Below are 19563 nucleotides of genomic sequence, written 5' to 3'. Positions count from 1 at the left end.
TGTTACAACACATGAAAGAGGTGCAGCAGCAGTTCACAGCGTGGGTTTTCTATATACAGACACAGGTACAATAAAGTGAGAGGAAAAGTGACATAGCTGGCTAGTGTTTTGATACCATTTCTACATACAGTGACTTGCAGTACAGTATATCATCTTACCCCATAGTGACATCAGCCAAGTGTCTCTGGTGGCAACAGATGACAAGCAGAAGGTCCCAAAGTACACATAAACACACCTCGTAATTTCTTCTTCTAACATTATGGATATTTATCATCATCAATAATGCAGGTGCAGTTCTGGGACTCTCTGATTACCAAACACAACTGTACTAGAGAAGAGAGGGGAGTACAGAGACAAACAACAGGCTATTAAATTTGAACTTTTGTTATTTCAAAACAAATACAGTTCCATTAGAGTGGTGTATATGTAATGTCATGTCATTTAGGATTTGGGTTTTATGAGGTTAATGTATGTATTGTAGGTTATAGTAGGTTACCATGTATTCTCTTGGGCGTACTCCCACTGTGCATGTATACTGTAAATGAATATGCAAATACATGTCTGGTCCATTACTATAGGAAGAAGATACGATAAATTATAAGGGGTAGGATAGGGATCTATACTGTAAGATTGATTGGAAATTAAACAAAGCTACAATCTGAATTGTTGCTATTAGTAATTTGCAGAGACTGTACAATAAAGACAAATATGAGTATCCTCTCTAAACAACTAAATATTCTGTGTTATAGTATTCATAATATACTGTATGTATACCAACTAAAGACGCACGATCTGGCTTTTTCAGGTCAGATAGTGATGTTGATACTTTGGCTTTAAGAACCTGCCAATACCCAATATGAACCAATACCAGGCTGAATACAAATGGCGTAGAGTTAAATATTACCTAAATGTGTTTTATAAGTGATATTTATGATTTAAAGATTTTAACTACAGAACAGCTTTGAAGTTCAATCATTTTTGGCCAACATCAGCCAGTAAACTGTCGTATTACAAAAGTTTATAGATCAAAATGAGATATCGACTGAACCGATATGTTAGAACCAATATCTAACCTATCAAAATGATAGTGTTTTGAAATGTGACGTGTCAGAAAAGACTTTCAGTTTTTAGAGACCATTGCTTGCTCCTTTAAAATGTGAACTTTAAAAGTAGATTTCAAATCTATTAGCATTCATAATGTTTGTACATAAAAATTCCATTTTTACAAAAGGTATTTTTTACAAAAGTGTTCAGCCCAAATAGTGATACAGTACACTGCAGCAGTAAAAGAAAATGAAACGAAACCACACTTGTAGCTGGTAATAAAAGTGTCCACAGGCGACTGGCTCATAACAAAGAGAATGGCAAATTACAGAATCACTTTGTATGAATGAATATGAGTGAGCTAATATCCTCCACCAATACTGATTATGTGAATATGAAAGCACTACAAAGCTATGATGATTATTGCATTGTCTCAATTCTTTTGCAAGAAAATTACATTGAGCCAAAAACCATTGTAAAAACAGTGGCATGCAACAGGAGGATTACTCACTTTGAATTGCCACAGGCCGTCAGCACATATTGATTTTCGCTGTTTGTCTATCGAATTCGGGATCATCTGTCACCTACGGTGTTCAATGTTTAAAAGAGAAACCAAAACCGTTTAGAAGAGGAGGCAAGTAAAGCGCGACGTCAAGCTCTGTTTAAGTACATGGCTTTAATAGTGGAATTTCCTTTTAATTCAGCGTGTATCGAGCCAAACACACATTAAAAGTGAAAACATCTCGAACTGGCCTCATCAGTACTCTGTGCGCAAGTCCGGAGATATTGATTTGAGCCCAGCAGCAGCACTCAGCGGTCATTTGCAGTGATGAGGGAAGACAATCACGGCCAAATCGTCTCTGGCATTCATTAGGAGACCAACAGTTGAGAGAGTCTATTGAAACTTAATCAAGAACTGATGTCGAGTTGTCATTAGGTATTCCCACTGGGTTGGTTAGGTCACTCAAAGATCTTTACCCACTAAGACTCACGCAGATTACAATGACTATTAGTATAAGAAATGACTATTGTATGGACACGTCATACTTAGCCTAGAAGTGCTTTACACGCGCTTGTCTCAATGGATATCAAAGTGTTGAGTAACTAGCGAATATGCTTCTCACTGTCTTGTCATTTGCATAATCTCTGTGTCCTTGTACCCCAGATGCCCTTTCAGACATTTACTTTCAATACCCAGGTTTGAGAGCAGCATAAGTGCAAGTTGCAAAATACTCTTCTCTAAATGTTTGTTTTCTCATTATCACAAATGTTGGTAGTTTAATTTTTTCTGACAGCATGCTATGGATGTGTCATTAGACGAGTCCTCATCAGGATGTGTTAATGTGTGACTGCAGGCACAAAATGGCCGCTGTGTCTGAATAACTTTGCTTTAGAAACATAAAGCTCAATATAAATCTACAATCTATAGCTTAATAAACACATATTTATAGCTGCACAACCACTACAACTATTAACACAAAATCAATACTCAGAAATGACTATAAAAATAGATACTAATTTAAACAAGTGAAAAAACATGTAGGACAACACTGATCTTTGGTGGATAGTTTTTATTGTGCCTGATCTATATCAGAACTAGTTAAAAACCACATTAACACAACTATTGTTTTGTTCTGAAAATTGCATTTTAATGGATAAAAAGGTGTTTGGAATCATCAAAAAGCATATCTGGAGCACAGTGTATTTCCAAATGGTATCACATGTGTTTTCTGTTTGAAAGAATTGCTGGGCCTAAATATGCAGGGTTTGTGTGTTAAGCATGTGTGAATGAAACAAAACACAACTCCAGGTATGCTTGTGATAAGGAAACAACATTATAACCATCAGTGTTTTCAGGTTTTAGGAAATGAATGTGTCACGCAACACCATAAATCATGGTTTGCACTTGGTATAATGTAACTCAACTTTGTCTGAGAACATGTGGGCGAGCTTATTAATAATACAGGCCTCCCTCTCTCTGCTCCAGTGCCAGTGCTGATAATAGTAATAAAGCCGCTCTTCTATTGTGGCGAGCTAACCAGGAGAACCACAAGAGCGGCGAGAGTGCCTGGTACATTAGCTGAAGATGGCCGCCCATAAATCAAACCGTCATTGGGAGCATTGTTGGCATGGGGTGGTCCCACTGGAGGCACGGGCCGTATGGTGAGGCTACAGGCGTCGAGTGCACCCCTTACCCATTGCTGAGGTTCTCCAGGGCAGCTTTTAATCGCCACAAATGGGCCTCGATAACAACCAGACATATATCATGCTCTGTCCAATAGTTACGGCCTCCTCCGGGTTTACGAGGAGGAGATGTCAGGTTCCTGGCATAATTGGGCCTTCTATGGGGTTTTATGAGGCTGTTTACTGTGCCCGGAGTACACACACAGGTCTTCACCAAGGCCTGCCGTGGATGTTTGTTGATGTAGTTTGAATTTGTGTGGAAAATGTGTAATAATATAAAGGTACTTTGGTTATGTCTGAGACTGATGTGAAAAGCCAAGGTAGAGAATTTAAGCTCCGAGTCTAATGCTAGCACACATAATATGAATATTTGAAAGAATTTATAATATAATATAAATAATTTAGCTGACTTAATAAAGTAAGTGCATTACATTTTCCCAAAGAATCTATTTGGATGCTATTGCATGGAGTTCACAAGTTGAAAGTGTGGCTGGTTGTAACTAGGGATGCACTGATCCGACACTGATATTGGATATTGCGCCGGAAAAATAATAATATAATTTTAGTCGATATAGTGGTTGGACATATAAATGGATGTAATAAGAATTTTTAATGGTCGTAGATAGCCCTGAAAGTCTCAGAATGTTTGAATTTTTAGCTGTTCAGTAGTTACTTGAAGGATAAAGAACAGCTACATAACACATTTTGATCTGTCTTATTTTAGTTTTGATTTAAAGAAATACATGCTGTTTTAAGTCTCTGCTCTGGTATGGGCAGATACTTAAAGCTATAATATCAGAATCTCGCTATTAGACCTGAAAAAGGCTGGATTAGTGCAACCCTAGTTGTAACCGTAGGACAGTAAGACAATTTAATATTTTTATCATGTACATGTATTTACTTTTATAAAAAATAATAGATTTTCAAAGTTATGATGATATTTTGGCATCCAGACATTCACTTGAGTACTTCTTCCCCTGTCCATATTTGTCACCTTTTGCGTTTCTCGGACTAGAAAGCCTACTACAGTATCAAAAGCAGTCATTTTTAGTTTGTACTCTATTTTTCATGCAAGCTCATTGAAGACCATTATCAATAGACTACATGTGTGAAGAAAATTACAACACTTCTTTTGTGCCCAATGAGCCGCTGCAAAGTTGTTGATGCTGTTACTTTGATGTTGATAAAGCGTGCGGATAATGATAGAGACAACATGCTTTTAAGTCTCACAAGAATGAAGCCATTACCTAAAAATGCTGATCTCATTACTCTTAATAATACAAAATATGATGTGACAGAAGGCATCAAAGCTCAGAAGAAATCCTCTTTAATTAAATACAGTGAGTTTACTTGCATTGAATTATCACAATGTAGGGAACCAAACAACTAAAACTTTTTTTTTTTGTATCTGTGAGCTGGAGTGTGATGACCCATGGCTTCTGAATGCACTGACCACACTGATGATCTGTGAATGCAGGTTAATCAGATTCACAATCACACCCATCTGAGCTCAGGGAGATTCAACAGACTCTCAAAAGACTCAAATCTTCGTGAAGTATTGGAGAAGCGTATATGCTGGATCCCAGGTAGGGTCTGGATGAGTCTAGACCAGAACTAAACCGGGTCCATGAAAGAGCTCATCATTAGTCTAAACTCCCTCATGAAAAAATCCCTGCCTAAACAATTGTGAATAAATGGTCACACATGGTCATATTTTTATATAGCGCTTTTCCACTGTCAGTGCGGTCAAAGCCTTGTCTTGTCTTGTGTCTTGTCTAAGGATACAATGACAACATTCATCTGTGAGAGCTGGAATTGCACCACCAACCTGTACCAACACTGCTAAATGAAAATCCAACAGTGTAATTCACCCCCTAAAGTCACCCCCTAAATGAAAATACAGTGTAATTTGTTCTAAAAACAAGTATTGGACCATTAGCAGGTAAGTAGTAAAGCATATGTGATCTACTTTAGTATATGTTGTGAAGCAAACCTGGTTGAGTCATATTACTGAGGGAAGAAAAATCTGAGCTGTCCTCAAAGAGCAGGAAAATATCTTTAAAATGGGGTATATGGAAGGAGACCAATATTAAAAGAACATTCACTTCTCTATGAACCTTACATGATTGTTTTTCATCAGTTATCACCAGTGTACTGTGTGTGATGATTCTGCAGCAAGATCCAATTTGCACTTGACACAATAAAATGTAACCTTGTAGAATAGATTGATTGGACACGTAACAGAGCCTATACATACAACAGCCTCTATAGAACATTACATGAGGCACAAATAAAAACAGGATGACAGGTTAATGCAATCCAACATGTCCTTTTTAACAGGATATGATACTTGAATCAGCCAGGACCTAAAGAGGGTTCTAAGGGTTCTGACTCACATTAGGGAGAGTAAACATATTGACAGTATCCTTAAAGTATTATTTTGTAATTCACTAAGAAGTTTTAAAATCTATTTCAGAAAGGTAAAATAACAAAACACTTACCAATATTATCCTACATTTTATCATAAAGACAGAGTACTACAAAAAGATTAAAAATATATATATTTATCCTCAAGAAGAATGTAGTGACAACAATAGAGGGCTGTTATGATTAACTGGAATAATCGGGAGTTTGCTACTTATAAAAATCATTAATCACTATTTTAAGTATAAACAGTAACACATGACATTTATCAAAATAGATTTTATTGTAAAGATGCTGCAGTTGTTAAATCAGAAGTCAACAAAATAACATCTTCAGTGATTTTTGATTGAAAAAAAATCTCAGTTTTTAAATATTTTTCTTGTTTTTTTAGCTTTAACTGGTTACATTTTATAAGCCTCATGAGCCCTAGTTGTAGACCTAGAAAGCAACTTATTATGCTGCTGACCATGTGCAGTACCTATAGCACTTAAAAAAAAAACACATTTTACATGTGTTTTATTTTTTAACTTATTCAGTAAAATGTGTTTTGTGTGTATTGTTCCATTTAAGGCTGCAAAAACTGAACAGCTGCTATACACAATGTGCACTTACTGCCATCTGCTGGAACCATAACACCATTACATCACCATCTCCTAAATCTACCACTACAAACATAAACCTCAATCTAAACTCACTCAAACAAATGGGAAACACATGGCACAGAGGCAGTGTGCTGTGAATGTGGGCTGCTGTGGCGAGGCTAGAACATGCACCACTGAGATCAGATGGAGGGAGAGGTTTCCTTTGGCACAAAGATGGAGGTCTGTGAGCCACCCCAGTGACCCAGGAGTCTCCAACACCAGCTGCCCTGTGGTCCAGCAGCTCAGGCTAACCACCTCTCATAGACAGCCAAAGATATGTATCAGTGCTCTATGCCATGTGCTATTCTGAAAAGTCAATTAGCAGGAAATTAAGCCCTAAAATTGTAACACACATGCAACTTGTGTGAAACAGCTTTTGTGGGTGTTTAACCTGGGAAATTAAAAGTGCACTATTCCCTTTTTCCAATGGGAGGTCCGCCACCATGGAGATGTTAATGCTTTGCTTAGAATGTTCCAACGTAGTTTTAAACTTATCTTGTATTTATTAAATTACACGTGTTTTTATTTCTCCAAAAAGCATTTTAAACAACTTTGAGCAGGGTTACATCCAGACTTGTAATGTGTCTTGGAGATGTTTCCTGTTTGTTTACATACTGTGGCACATTCCAGGCAAGGCAATAATATTTCCATGAAGACAAGCAGGTGGTGTGCTCTTATCCAACAAAGTTATATAGTGCACCTTTAAGTTAACAACTCCAGTACTACTACTAAAGTTAGATTATTGCTTTGGCATAACTTCACTGCCAATAAAATTATAACAGTCAAACCAATATGCAAACCAGAGCATACAAGTAGAGACTGTGCCCATAGTAATATAATTGGTAGTAAAACACCACAATAAATCAGATTTTCCTCAAACACATTAACGTGTTTATTAAAGGCATCCATCACTGTCCAACTCCAACACCACCAATTAGATTAAATCATTATTAGATTATTAGAATCAAGTCATCTTACTTGCTGGAAGCCACCTCTCTCAACCCACACAGGAGTAATAAAGGAAGAATAGAGGGTTGAAGAGATAGAATTAATAAGGCCAAGTGTTATGATTTAAGAACAATATTTAGAGCATTAAACACACAGGTACAGTATTAGGCATTTCAAATGGTCTTGGTTTTGTGCCATCAATATTAAAGAGAGGATATGGTGCAAAAATCAACCTTTTGAAGCTTTCTACCAGGTTATAATGTTTCCTCATTAAAAACAAGCCTGAAGAGGTTTAGATGTCCCCCAGCATCTATTTGAACCCACCTCATGGTTAGCGGTACAATTCTGTTCAATGCTCGCCCCACGAGCCTATGTCACCCACACTTCTATTTGGCAATTTTCCATAAATATACAAAAGCAGGATACAACAGTGACACAATACAACTTCACAAACCTGACTCCTTGTACAGTAGTTTCATTAGCATAATGCTCACTGACTGTAATGTAATGGCACTCTGAAGGGGGAGTGATTTAGCACAGGGAACAAAGGGAGGAGAGACTCAAAGCATCAAAATGAAAGTGAAACTTATTAAACATGATACGGTGTTTTTTCTGTGAATATAGCACTTTTATAATATGGAGATCTAAATACATTATTTGATAGTAATTAAGACCCCATAGAAGTATAATACTTTAATCTCATAAAGAGGATTGTGTTACATCATGTATTGGCCAATAGGTTTGCAAGATGTAAGAAAAATATGTGATATTCCCTAACTATGTTTATTATTGCAATAAATATATTGCCGTCTTATTTCAAATACTTTTTGACAAAGTATATTTAGTAAAACAGTTAAGTTAAACCAAGATAAAAACAAGACTAATCATTTCCAAACTCCAAACACACCTCTGTCATTCCCTGTAGTGTTATTATGATAGTTTAGCCTTAGCTAATATTGTAATGTTTTTGTTGTTGCTTGTATATATTGTGCAGTTCTATTTTACCCTGACTTTTATTTCTTACAATCTGTAAAGCTATTCTCTTATAATCTAGCACAAGGCCACCACAGAAGTCCAGTCCCGCTCATTATCCTCATTATGTTATTTGATGTGTTGTGTGTTACAGGTATGAGGGCACAAACCCAGCTGTCTGCACTGCTGACTCCAGACTTTAGTGTTATTCCCCTAAAACAGCTGCACTTTAAGCCACATGTTTATCAGATGGACAGGGTCAGGAGGTCTGCAGAGTTCACACAGTCACCAGGAGCCACTGTAAAGATGGGAACAGAGGGGGCGACCTGGTACAGATCTGACCACAATGACTCAGATGGTGAATCAGGCCTAACAGAAGGACTTTTCTCATAACACGGTCCGGAAAAATAACATAGTGTGTTTGAGGTAGACTAGGCTACGCTGACAGAACGTTTCTGTAGTTTTAAATCCAACATCAACATAGCAATGTAGATTTAGCCCTTTGTTACGTTACAATAGCGTGTTAGTTAGTAGTGAAAGAAATACTGCAAAATTACTGACATTTCAAAAGTTTTAAAACACTGCAATCTTAATACAATCAATTTTAATGGAATGTGAAAGTCCAAGAAAATTGACATTTTATTTTAAGCTAATTTCTAGTACCGTTACACAGCCATATCATATTGTGCATAATATATTTCTGTTTGGTTATATGAAGTTCGAATATTTTATTGTCATTTGTGCATGCAAACAGAAGCAACAGCTAGCACATAGAGTGGCTTAAACACTGCTTACAAACACTGGAGATCTGATCATTGGCATGTGTTTACACCTCCCTCAGAAATAAGATAAGACTTAGACATTGGATATACAGTATCAGAATGCAATCAGAATACTCAAATCAGATTTAGATCTACACACATCATTTTAACAACTGCAGAAATCAGGTCATGATCAGATTACTGGTGCACATGTAAACATAGCCACTGACTGGAGGCTCTGCAGATGCTGAAAGAGAATGGAGACAAGATTTTGGAGTGGAAAAACAACTAACAGTAACTTTAAAGACAGTTATATCGTCAGCCATATTGTTATTGCTAACAGTTGCTAACAAATGTTACACCATATCACACCTTCTTTTGCTGTTGGTCCATTTATCTTTACAAATATGAGCTGTCCACTGTAGCATCATTAACTGCTCTCCCTGCCTCTTCACAGCAGAGCAGATGTAGCAGATACTGGCCTGCATCTCTCAGGTGAACCCCACAGCGCTCATGGACACATTAATTTATCATAGGTCTAACCTAGAGTACATCTCACACTGTCCACACGCTAATGATCTCACAGCAGCCCCAATGCCCCCAGCCCAGCCCCTGACCCATCCTCCTCACTGCTCTGTGAACTCTAAACCAAAGTCTCAGGTTCAACTCTCAGCTGCACATCTGGAAAAGAACCTACAGCCCCGGAAGCTCTGTCTGATCTTAAAGGATCTGATGAACTTTCCAGGTTAGCTTCTGAAAAATACACTACGGTGAACCAAAGTTACATACATTTAGTGTTTAGTGACCATACTAAAATTGCAAAATTGATTTCAATACTTAAAGAACAGACTCAATGCTTAATACCATTACAAAACTACAATGACAATAAAAAAAAAAAAACTAGCTTTTTTTAACCCAAAATAATAGTATTTTATTTATGCTAATAAATCTTTTCAGGAATGGTCCACTTTGGTCCTGTGTAAGTCATTTCTTGTCAGTAGAGGTCAGTCAGTTTTTTATACCTTGGTATACATTTGGATAGATTAGAGAAATTGACTGGAAGCAGCCAATTTTACTGCACATTTGTTTATCAATAGTAATAGTAATAGTAATAGTAATAGTAATAGTAATAGTAATAGTGTAATAGTTCCTCAATAATAGTGGACAATATTGACAAAAATTTATATGTTGAATTCCTGGGGGGAATATCCCGGTGACTATGACAATCCATCAGAAGTGTGCTAAACTGTAAATGTTGCTGAAGTATTAGTATAGTTTAAAAAAAACCTAAAATAACACGTTTCATTACACAAAGATCACTTTATGGCCTTATTTGCAAATTACATGGCAAATTAGTTTTATTCTTGTAGCTTCTGGCAGTTATACTCAATATTCTAAGTTTGTACTGCAATATTCTAATTTTACTACTGCTACGCAATTTAGCAGTCGTAAAAAAGTAGTCCATAAAACTATACTGACTTTATAGTTGGGCTCCCATTGGCAATGCCAGCTCTCTACAGTTGTCTAGGAAGACTGGAACGTTTTCCCCTCAACTTGTGTTTGTATTAATTCAGCATTTCTTCGAACTACCCTTAACCCTTTTAGCCCTTGATTGCTCTTTTAGGGCAAATGTGAGCACATTGTCATATATAAAATAGCTCAACTTTTTTTTATAGGTAAACAGTGTACAGTAAGTATTGTCAGCTCTGGCTTCTTTCTCAATCTCAAACTGTATGAGAACAATATTATGTAGACCATCAGCAGTGTGGAATCAGCTGTCTGGGAGTACACAGCAAATAAGTAGAATGTGTAGTAGTCAACAGTAGACTTTAAAACAAAAATGTATGAATGAACTGTCGAAATGATTTTATGATACCATCTGTATGGAATTGTACTATCTAAGTCTAGTATTTGTTGTTATGTGACAGTAGGGATAGGGATGTAACAATATCCAAATCTAACAGTATGATATTTTCACAATATATGAAAATTGTGGAAGAAAAAAAACAAAACAAAACAAAAACAAACAAAAAAAACACAAATTGTGGATATGCTACTTTTTCCTTTTAAAATGCCTTGACAAGTCTTCCGTGGGAATCTTGACTGTCATATTCCAAAGAATTAAGATTTAAAAGTGTAATACATCCATGCATTTTCTTCCGCTTATCTGGGGCCAGGTCGCAAGGGCAGCAGACTAAGCAGGGACTCTCGAACTTCCTCCACCCCAAACACTTCCTCCAGGAGGGGAAGGACCCCAAGGCATTCCAGGCCAGCTGAGAGACACAGTCCCTCCAGTGTGTCCTAGGTCTTCCCTGGGACCTCCTTCCAGTGGGACATGCTCAGAACACCTCACGAGGGAAGTGCTCATGAGGAATCCAAAATAGATGCCCGATGCAGCGGCTCTACTCCCGCTCCTCACCCTAGAGCCCAGCCACCCAGCAGAGGAAACTCATTTCGACCACTTGTATCCACGATCTTGTCCTATCGGTCATTACCTAAAGTTCATGACCATAAGTGAGGGCAGGAACGTAGATTGACCAGTAAATGGAGAAGTTTGCCTTTCGGCTCTGCTTCCTCTTCACTGACGTTACTGCAGCTAATGTTTTTTGATTTTATTACATTTTAATGGACCACAGGAAGACTAGTAAAACTAATGGGGTTCCAAATAAATAAATACAATTTTAAAAACCAACATCATAACATGTTTGCTAGCAGTCTCATGCAAACTGTAAAAATGCCATGCCCCTCTTGCTGTTACTGGAACACGTAATCATTCTTCCATGTTTATTTAATCAAATTGGGTGGTACAGTTTAGCCAAACACAACTCACTTTTCAAATTAGCACCAAAAGCACAAATATCTAAATGGCTCATCTGAACGTGGAGCAGCACCTGTGCCTCATTTCCTTTTCCAGTCTCGAGTCCAAGTTTGAACCCAAATCTTTCACTGCGTTGGGACAGATCCAAACAGATTTTCCCCTGCCGAACATGGTGGTCCTTCACACCTAGTGCCTAAAGCCACAGAAGAAGTAAACACATGAACTCAAACAGCACTAAATAACACGCCAACATGCTTCTACAAATAAGCAGCACGAGGAGGAGAGAGAAACATTTTGAGTGCTGCTAAAGAGGCAAATTAACGTCGTATGTGATGTAGATTAATGTGAGCAAAGGTTAGGGTTAGAGGAATAATAGAGGGGACGGAGGAAATGGGCGGGGCTCGAGGCACAAACAAACTGTAGTTCAGTAGTTGTCTTGGGTAATGTTTAGGTGGAGAAATTAAACAGGAAAATAAAGGATTATTACATGAGAATGACATAGTAAAGCGATTTAAAGGGCCCATATTACACATATTTTCTGAGCTTATAATGTTTCCTCATGAAAAACATGCCTGGAGTTGTGTTTTGTTTCATTCACACATGTTTAACACACAAAAACTACATATTTAGGCTGAGGCCTTCTCTCAAACAGAAAACACTCTGTCATGTCATGTGGTAATACAGGAAGTGCTCCACTGTGTTTTTAAACTCCACATATTTTCACTTGAATAATTTGGATAAATTCAGCCAACATCTACCAAAATAAAGGTAAAAAGTAGTTGTTAACTTGAAAATTACCACTACATGACATCACAAGGTGGAACAAGGCATTTTAAGCTTTGGAGATGTAGACAGACTCCTGGTATGTTTTTGAGGAGGTAACAGCATTCTAAAATGTTTTAAAGCTCACAAGAGTAAATTTTGTATAATATAGGACCATTAATCACAATTATTTGGGCCATAATTGAAATCATGGTTATTTTGACAAACTTACAGTCATCTAAACATCTTAAAATTATTATGATTTCCCAAATAGTTACGATTTTGATTTAATTTATTTTTATTTCTCCATCATCGAGTAGCCATAATGTTTAATTGAAATAACGTTGCCTCACTGTATCCAAAGTCAATGTTGCGTGGATAAAGTTTCTGTTTACCAATTTACATCTCCATGGCGACTATAGCATTTCCTTCAGTGAGAGACCAGTTAGTGGAAAAGCTCAAAATGATGACACAACTCAATTCTGTCCAAACACAATCTGCTTTATTTCCAAGTCAAGTCCTTTTGGAACACCAGCGCTGCCCAGACGCTGTGACTGCTCCACATCTGCTTTGTTTGCAGCCACACGACCGACTTGAATGGTTTTTATTTTTCCAACCACCCAATGGAGACAATATACTCTTGTGTCGACTTTGGAAAAATGTAATCAGCCAACACCAAAAGCACAAGTCATAAATCTTTTGAGCAATCTCTCCTTGTCATCTTTTGTTAAGGGAGCAAACAGACAGCCATGCTTTGGGGAGCCACCTGTCATGGACCATTGGGTGTTGATGGTACTGATACCTGAGCTGTATACCTTTCACACTTTCTCATGTTTTTTCTCCCTCCCTTTGACTTTCTTCAAGTGAATACAATTGTAAAAAGGGGTACTTGAGTTTGACACAGGAGTGGACAGGCCTGAGAGGCTCTGGGCCAAAGAAGTCAGAGCCAAAATATGGGTCAGTTTAACAGCTTTTATGATGCGAGAGTTGCTGTTTGAAGCTTTTTATTTTGAAACTTTTACTGATTCTTGAATGTGAAATTGAATGATTTTGGCTTTAGACTACATTCTTCATCCGTTTGGTTCTCTCTATCTCCGCAAAAGTTTTAAGCTGTATCTATTGTATTCCTCTCATTTCTCATATAAAACTATTGAAATTACAGTTTGTCTCATGCAAAAAAGACAGCATTAACACCAATCAAATCTTCATATAATCAGGCAGCAAAAGTGCTAGACAAGAAACCACTAAAGCATCATCATTGTCAAAACCTTACAAAATATAAAATGTTAAAACTTTGAGAATTTGATTGTGTATTTTGATGTGTGATTAACATTTTTAGACAATGCTGCACTTTCACCACTTTGTTTCGCCACAGTTTCGCTCTGAGCAGACCACTAGAACCTCCCTCCATAAGTCACAATGACTGCAGACTCTCCAGATGTAGCTCAGCATTTGTACAGACAGCCATTTCATACATGGGCATCAAAGAATGGAACAAGTTCCCAAACAGGCTGAAACTCTCCTCCGACCTCAGGGACTTCTCTTATAATGTGAGGAAAGTCCTTCTAGAGAGTCAGCACTGTCAACACTGATTTGGATTTGCATGTAATAAATTGTAATGAAGGCTTATATGGTAATATCTGATTTGAGTCATTTTAAATGCAGAAATGTCGACTGTGAGGTTTTTGAATCAAAGAATGGAAGAGTGCATGTTTGATGGTAAAATGGGTGGATACTTGGATGTATTTTAATAGTTTGTTAACCTGCCCAGGGACTGCAAATGGAAACTAGCTTTAGCTAAATCTGGTGTAAAGCATTTCTTATTTTATGAGATGAATGTGTTTGCACATGGTCCATGTTAAACTAAACTAAAAGCTAAACTAACTTAAAGCCACAATGTGTAAAATTTTAGCCAAAAAGCAGACAAAAAATAAATGCATGAATTTTCATTTTGGTTGTGTCGGTTGCACTAAAAAACTCTTATTTGGCCTGGAGGAAGGCCGTCTCCTGCTACTGCTCATTTGGCTATAATGTTCCAGTCCACCCTATGGCATAAAACATATCTATCTTCATGGAGAAAGATACATGATATGGTTTTAACTTTCTATTTCCATGGAAACGTGTAGGTGACATGCCACCTTCAGAAAGTTACATACTTTACCTTTAACATAGCAGTCAACAAGGCAGTTATAGTTTGATGGAGCGTGAGTAGACAAAATCTTTCAAAATGCAAGTGAATGATCTCGGCTGCAAACTACAGGCTGTGCACATCTACCTAGTTCTTTACAAATACTTGGGCAAATTATAAAAAGCAAATGGACCATGTTGGGTTTTGAGCAGAAATTTTATGAGTCTTATATTTAGTTTCTATTTTCAACACAGAAAAACAAACTTTTTAACTGATATTAAACTGTGTAAGACCAGGGTGGATCCAGTTGGTTTCATCTGGATTGCAAAAACTGCAGACTTTTATGCAGCCTGACAGACATGCACAGTAGCTTTGAGTTGTAACATGCTTTAGCAAGAACAAATATATCGACCATAACAAAATATAAATGTAATGTGCCAATAAAAACACATGGTGCATCACTAAAAACAACCCTGCCACACATGGAATAACTACTGTGGGCAGTTTTAATGCAATGGTCGAGGTCTGGCATAGAAGAAGCAGAAAAAGCAGATAAAACAATGAAAGCTAAAACAGAAGTTAAAAGCATTAAAGTGGGGGTATAAAACAAAATGTATGTTTTTTTTGTTTTTTTTTAGCTTTCTACCATATTATATAATGTTTATCCTTCATCAGAAACATGCCTGAGCAATATCTCACAGGTCTTATTCAAACCCTCCTCACAATTAGCTCTAAGATTCGGTTCAATGCTCAGCCCACAAGCCCAAGTCAACCATGCTCCTAACACTCTTCTCCATAAATATACAAAAACATGATACAAAACTATACACGCTACACAGTATACAGTACACCAATCTGACAAACCTGATGTGCAGTAGTTTCATTAGTGGTTTTCACACTGATTGTCTTGTGATAGTGCTCTCGAGGTGGAGAGACTTAACAGGATGTACAAAACTCATTCTCATTCTCAAAACTCATTCAACATATTAATGTTGTTTTCGGCGAAGCAATATAAGGTAATCTAGTAATTTAACTATGCAGCAGTTAGCACCTCATAGAGGTAAACTACACCCTCTCACCAAGGGATAGTTAATGTTTTTTTTTCTCAATTGTATTTTCTTCTACACAAAAGTAAAAGCAGCACAGTCTGTTCTAAAATGTAAAGTGGATTGTTGCTTTTATTATAGGAACACACAAACTTTAGGACCAGTTCAATACCAATACCGCCAACACCATAGTCACTTCTATACTGTAATTTATCTGAGCATTCGTCAAAGTAATTTAATAAGTTGATTCCTTTATTACTCCAAACCAGTAAACCAGCTCTCTCAAGTATTGGAAAATCCATTTAGGAATGAAAACACAGAAAGAAAACCATTACGGACACATTAGAGAACGGAGATGAAAATAGATGTTGTGCTGGTGCCCAGCGTTGGCAAAGCACTTTTCCACATAAATCAAAAGAACGGCTGTAGCACGCTGCAGCCTATCAGAAGCCAGCTTTACAAGACCATTACCACTATTGAACCAAGCCAGCTTCACCACATAAACACACACAAACAGTAGAAAAATTACTCTGCAACCTTGGACTGGACTGTCAAGACAATCCAGGTTAACAAAACAAGTTATTACCAAAAATTCCAGCAATTTCCTCAGGTCAGTCTCAGTCCCCCCCCCCCATCATAATGTGCAAATTAGGGCTGGCAAACAATATTTCCTCGTATTGATAAATCCACATTTTTGATTCAGTCTGACTTTGTCTTATTTTTAACTAATAACAAAACAAACTAAATGGTTTTCATTATGTCCTGAACACGAAAGGCTTTTGTTAAATGGAGCTAACATAAATTCAGCCCGGAAGATCTAACTTTGCTCCCATCTACCTCGCCATTCTAGAGTTTACCTGCTCCTCAGCTGTCATTACCTCACTCCAAATACTCCTCTCTACTGCTTGCTCCTCTTCGTCCAATCAGCAACCAGTCTGCCCAATTTAAACCCCCAGTGCAAGTACATATCCGTTTCGGTTTATGCTGCTCCCCAACTCCTCCCCAGCCCCCCTCGGCTTCTGGTCATCTCATTGTCTCCCCCACTCTTCTCAGCCTCACCTCTACCACCTCCAGTGTCCAGGCCCCAAGGGGAAGACATCTCCTAAACGTCATCTAATCAGCCGCACCCTTCATCATAATATCTTCTGCCAGGGTTTGAGCGCCAAAACTAACTCATTCAATAAAACTACTGATACTTTCTCTACGTGTCAGTCTAAGTCTCTCCAGCTTAACGAGGGGGTATTATGCAAAAGGGTTTTTTGTTGCTTTCTACTATTATATAATGTTGTTTCCTCATCAGAAACATGCCTGAGCGATCATGTCCAATGCTCAGCCCACAAGCCTAAATCCTCCATGCTCCTACACTCTTCTCCATAAATATAAACAAATCTGATGTGAAGTGCAGTAGGTGTATCTGGAGGTGGGGAGATTTAACAGGGGGAGCAAAGGGAGGAGAGAGGAAGAGCTTAAGAAACTAAAACAAAATTCATTCCACATGTTAATATGTTGTTTTCGGCAAAGATAATCTAGTAATTTAACTATGTTATGTGTGAGCAGTTGGTACCCCATGGGAGTAAACCACGCCCTCTTTAAATGAAATTAAAAGATTTGGAACGAATTTAATTGCTATTTTTGACAAAATTCTCCTCCAAAATTAATTTTCTGACAGTAGACATTACATTTAATAAAACACAAGCTTATTATTGATTACAATTGATGGAATCTAGATCTCAATTCAAATTTGATGAGTTGAATTGCACAGCCCTCAAATATGATTATATATGTTGATTTTATCTTACTACCACTAATCAGATATAACATTTTCACCTACAGTACATACCAATACTCCTATTCGCATAAATGAGCTTCCCAAACAGCAACTAGCTCTGATCAGGCTCACCTATTTTCTTTCTTCTTACTTATAAAATGAAAACTAAGTTGCAACCATTAACATGTACCATATAATATATAAAGGAGATGGTGGTACTTGTTCATTTGCCGTTACTACAAACCTTTAATCACTGTAGCACATAAGCTGGACATGCATAACTGTGTGTGTGCTACCTTTAGCCTAAGATTACACACAAGCAGCTAAATCCCAGAGTCAACATTTACTTAGAGGACTGAGAGTCAATGGAGAGTAGAAGCAGCAGGTGTAGTAGCAGTGGAGTCTCAATGAAATCCTCATATCAGTAACACAAGAATCAGAGTGGCTTATGTAGGACTATAAGAGGGAAAACTCATAATACAAAGGACAAGACTTCTGTACATCATGAGCACACACTGGACATAAACTAAGCAAATGTGCAAAGCTTAATCGCATGGCAGATAAGTAGTACTTACATTTGCCCCGGTCCCATTCACTGTCCATGATGCTTGTAGCCGATTTGATTCATCAGTTGTCCTGGTGTGACCCTGTGTAACAACAATATATAGCATATACATTAAAATTATGCCTATATTATACTAAATTGTGTAGTTAAAATTTCAACCCTACTTCTAAAGGCAACTACTATTTCAAAGAGTGAAATGAATGAATGACAATGAATAAAAACTAGCCCAGATTTACCCTCTAAAGGTTTCCTATAGGTTTACACTGAGACTATGGTGGTACAAGCTAAACTCCCTCTTGAATTTGTTCACTTGTATGTGTTTTATTGCTCAAAAATACCTAGCAAAATACTAGCATGTCGACTCTCCACAGATCTGAGCCCTGATTTGGCCTTGTGATGTCATCATCTTGTCTTCAAGGAGACATATGTGTATCTCTGTACTGTGGAACATTCCAGGTAAAGCAATAATTTCTCCAGGAAGACAAACAGATGGTAATATTAGCCTACATTGTTCACCATGAAAACGTACCTGATATAATCCCAGAACCTGTTGCAGGATGGTGTGCACGTGCAGGGCGTACTGGTGTAGTCTCCTCTGGTACTTGGTCCGCGTTAGTTTGGCCTCAGTCTGGGCTGTGTTTGCCCGGGCCACCAGCCACTGCTCCCTGCGCTCCCACCCGAGCCTCGCCATCCGCCCCTCGTGCTCCAGCGCCGCGCTCCGGTCCTGCAGCTCGTCCGCCAGAGCGCGCAGAGCCTCCACACAGCTGTGCTCCTCTGGGCGCTCGGCACACAGCAGCAGCCCGCATCCTTCACCACACAAAATTTCAGTACAGTCTTCCGGGTCGAACTGTGGATCCATATTCCAGAAAACAAAACAGCTGGAGTTTCTTTTAGCGCAAGGAAAAGTGCATGCTTTGGAGAAGAGGTTATAAGTTTGCGACCAAGTTTGTGCAATGACTCCGGGCACATGAGAGTGAGAAAAGTTTTGAGGGACATTAAAGAACTACGCCCTCTCTGGAGATGGAAGGAATGACTACTAGATAGAACCCCATATCTGGATGCCAAAAGAACCGTAATAATTATAAAACTACATAGTAATGAATATATTGACAGTCATCTACAATTACATAGAAATACATTATGTAATTTAAATTTAATTGGATTGTTATTGGTGAGTTTGTGTTCTGTAGCTGGAGGAGTCTTAATTATTTGTAATGCCAAAACACTCCAGCAGAGGTCATCAAAAGGATAGACTTTTACCAATTCTAATATAGAATCTTGGGAATTTTGTCAGGAAAAAAACAGTTTTTCGTTGGTACTTCGTGTACACAAAGAAGAGACCACACGTTCAGTGGACTATTAATAATATAAGATGAGTATATATGTAGTATCTATGTATAAGTATATTGGGCAGTAGGCTGGTATACAACTTTATGTAGACCTAGCCATTGCTGTAAAATGTGCAGAAATTTGTCAATTTTCTCACTTGATTCATAAGTAAA

The 19563-nt window shown here is 37.8% G+C and overlaps 1 protein-coding gene across 1 annotated transcript in view; it reads right to left on the bottom strand.

Annotated features, from left to right (window-relative positions):
- Positions 1–18921, bottom strand: part of LOC110169454 (PDZ domain-containing RING finger protein 4-like) — a 144563-nt gene extending 125642 nt beyond the window's left edge. The window contains exons 1-2 of the mRNA XM_055155990.1: positions 18591–18921; positions 18072–18143 (exon numbers count right to left, since the gene is read on the bottom strand). Coding sequence (XP_055011965.1) covers positions 18072–18143; positions 18591–18920 — 402 coding nt within the window. The 5' untranslated portion in view covers position 18921. The remainder of the gene's footprint in view (positions 1–18071; positions 18144–18590) is intronic.
- Positions 18922–19563: the final 642 nt, after the last annotated feature.

Source organism: Boleophthalmus pectinirostris, unplaced genomic scaffold (assembly GCF_026225935.1).
Source record: "Boleophthalmus pectinirostris isolate CB_2022bp ecotype Guang Dong unplaced genomic scaffold, ASM2622593v1 HiC_scaffold_2, whole genome shotgun sequence".
In the NCBI taxonomy this organism is placed as follows: Eukaryota; Metazoa; Chordata; class Actinopteri; order Gobiiformes; family Gobiidae; genus Boleophthalmus; species Boleophthalmus pectinirostris.
This window is presented reverse-complemented; position numbering and strand designations above follow the sequence as displayed.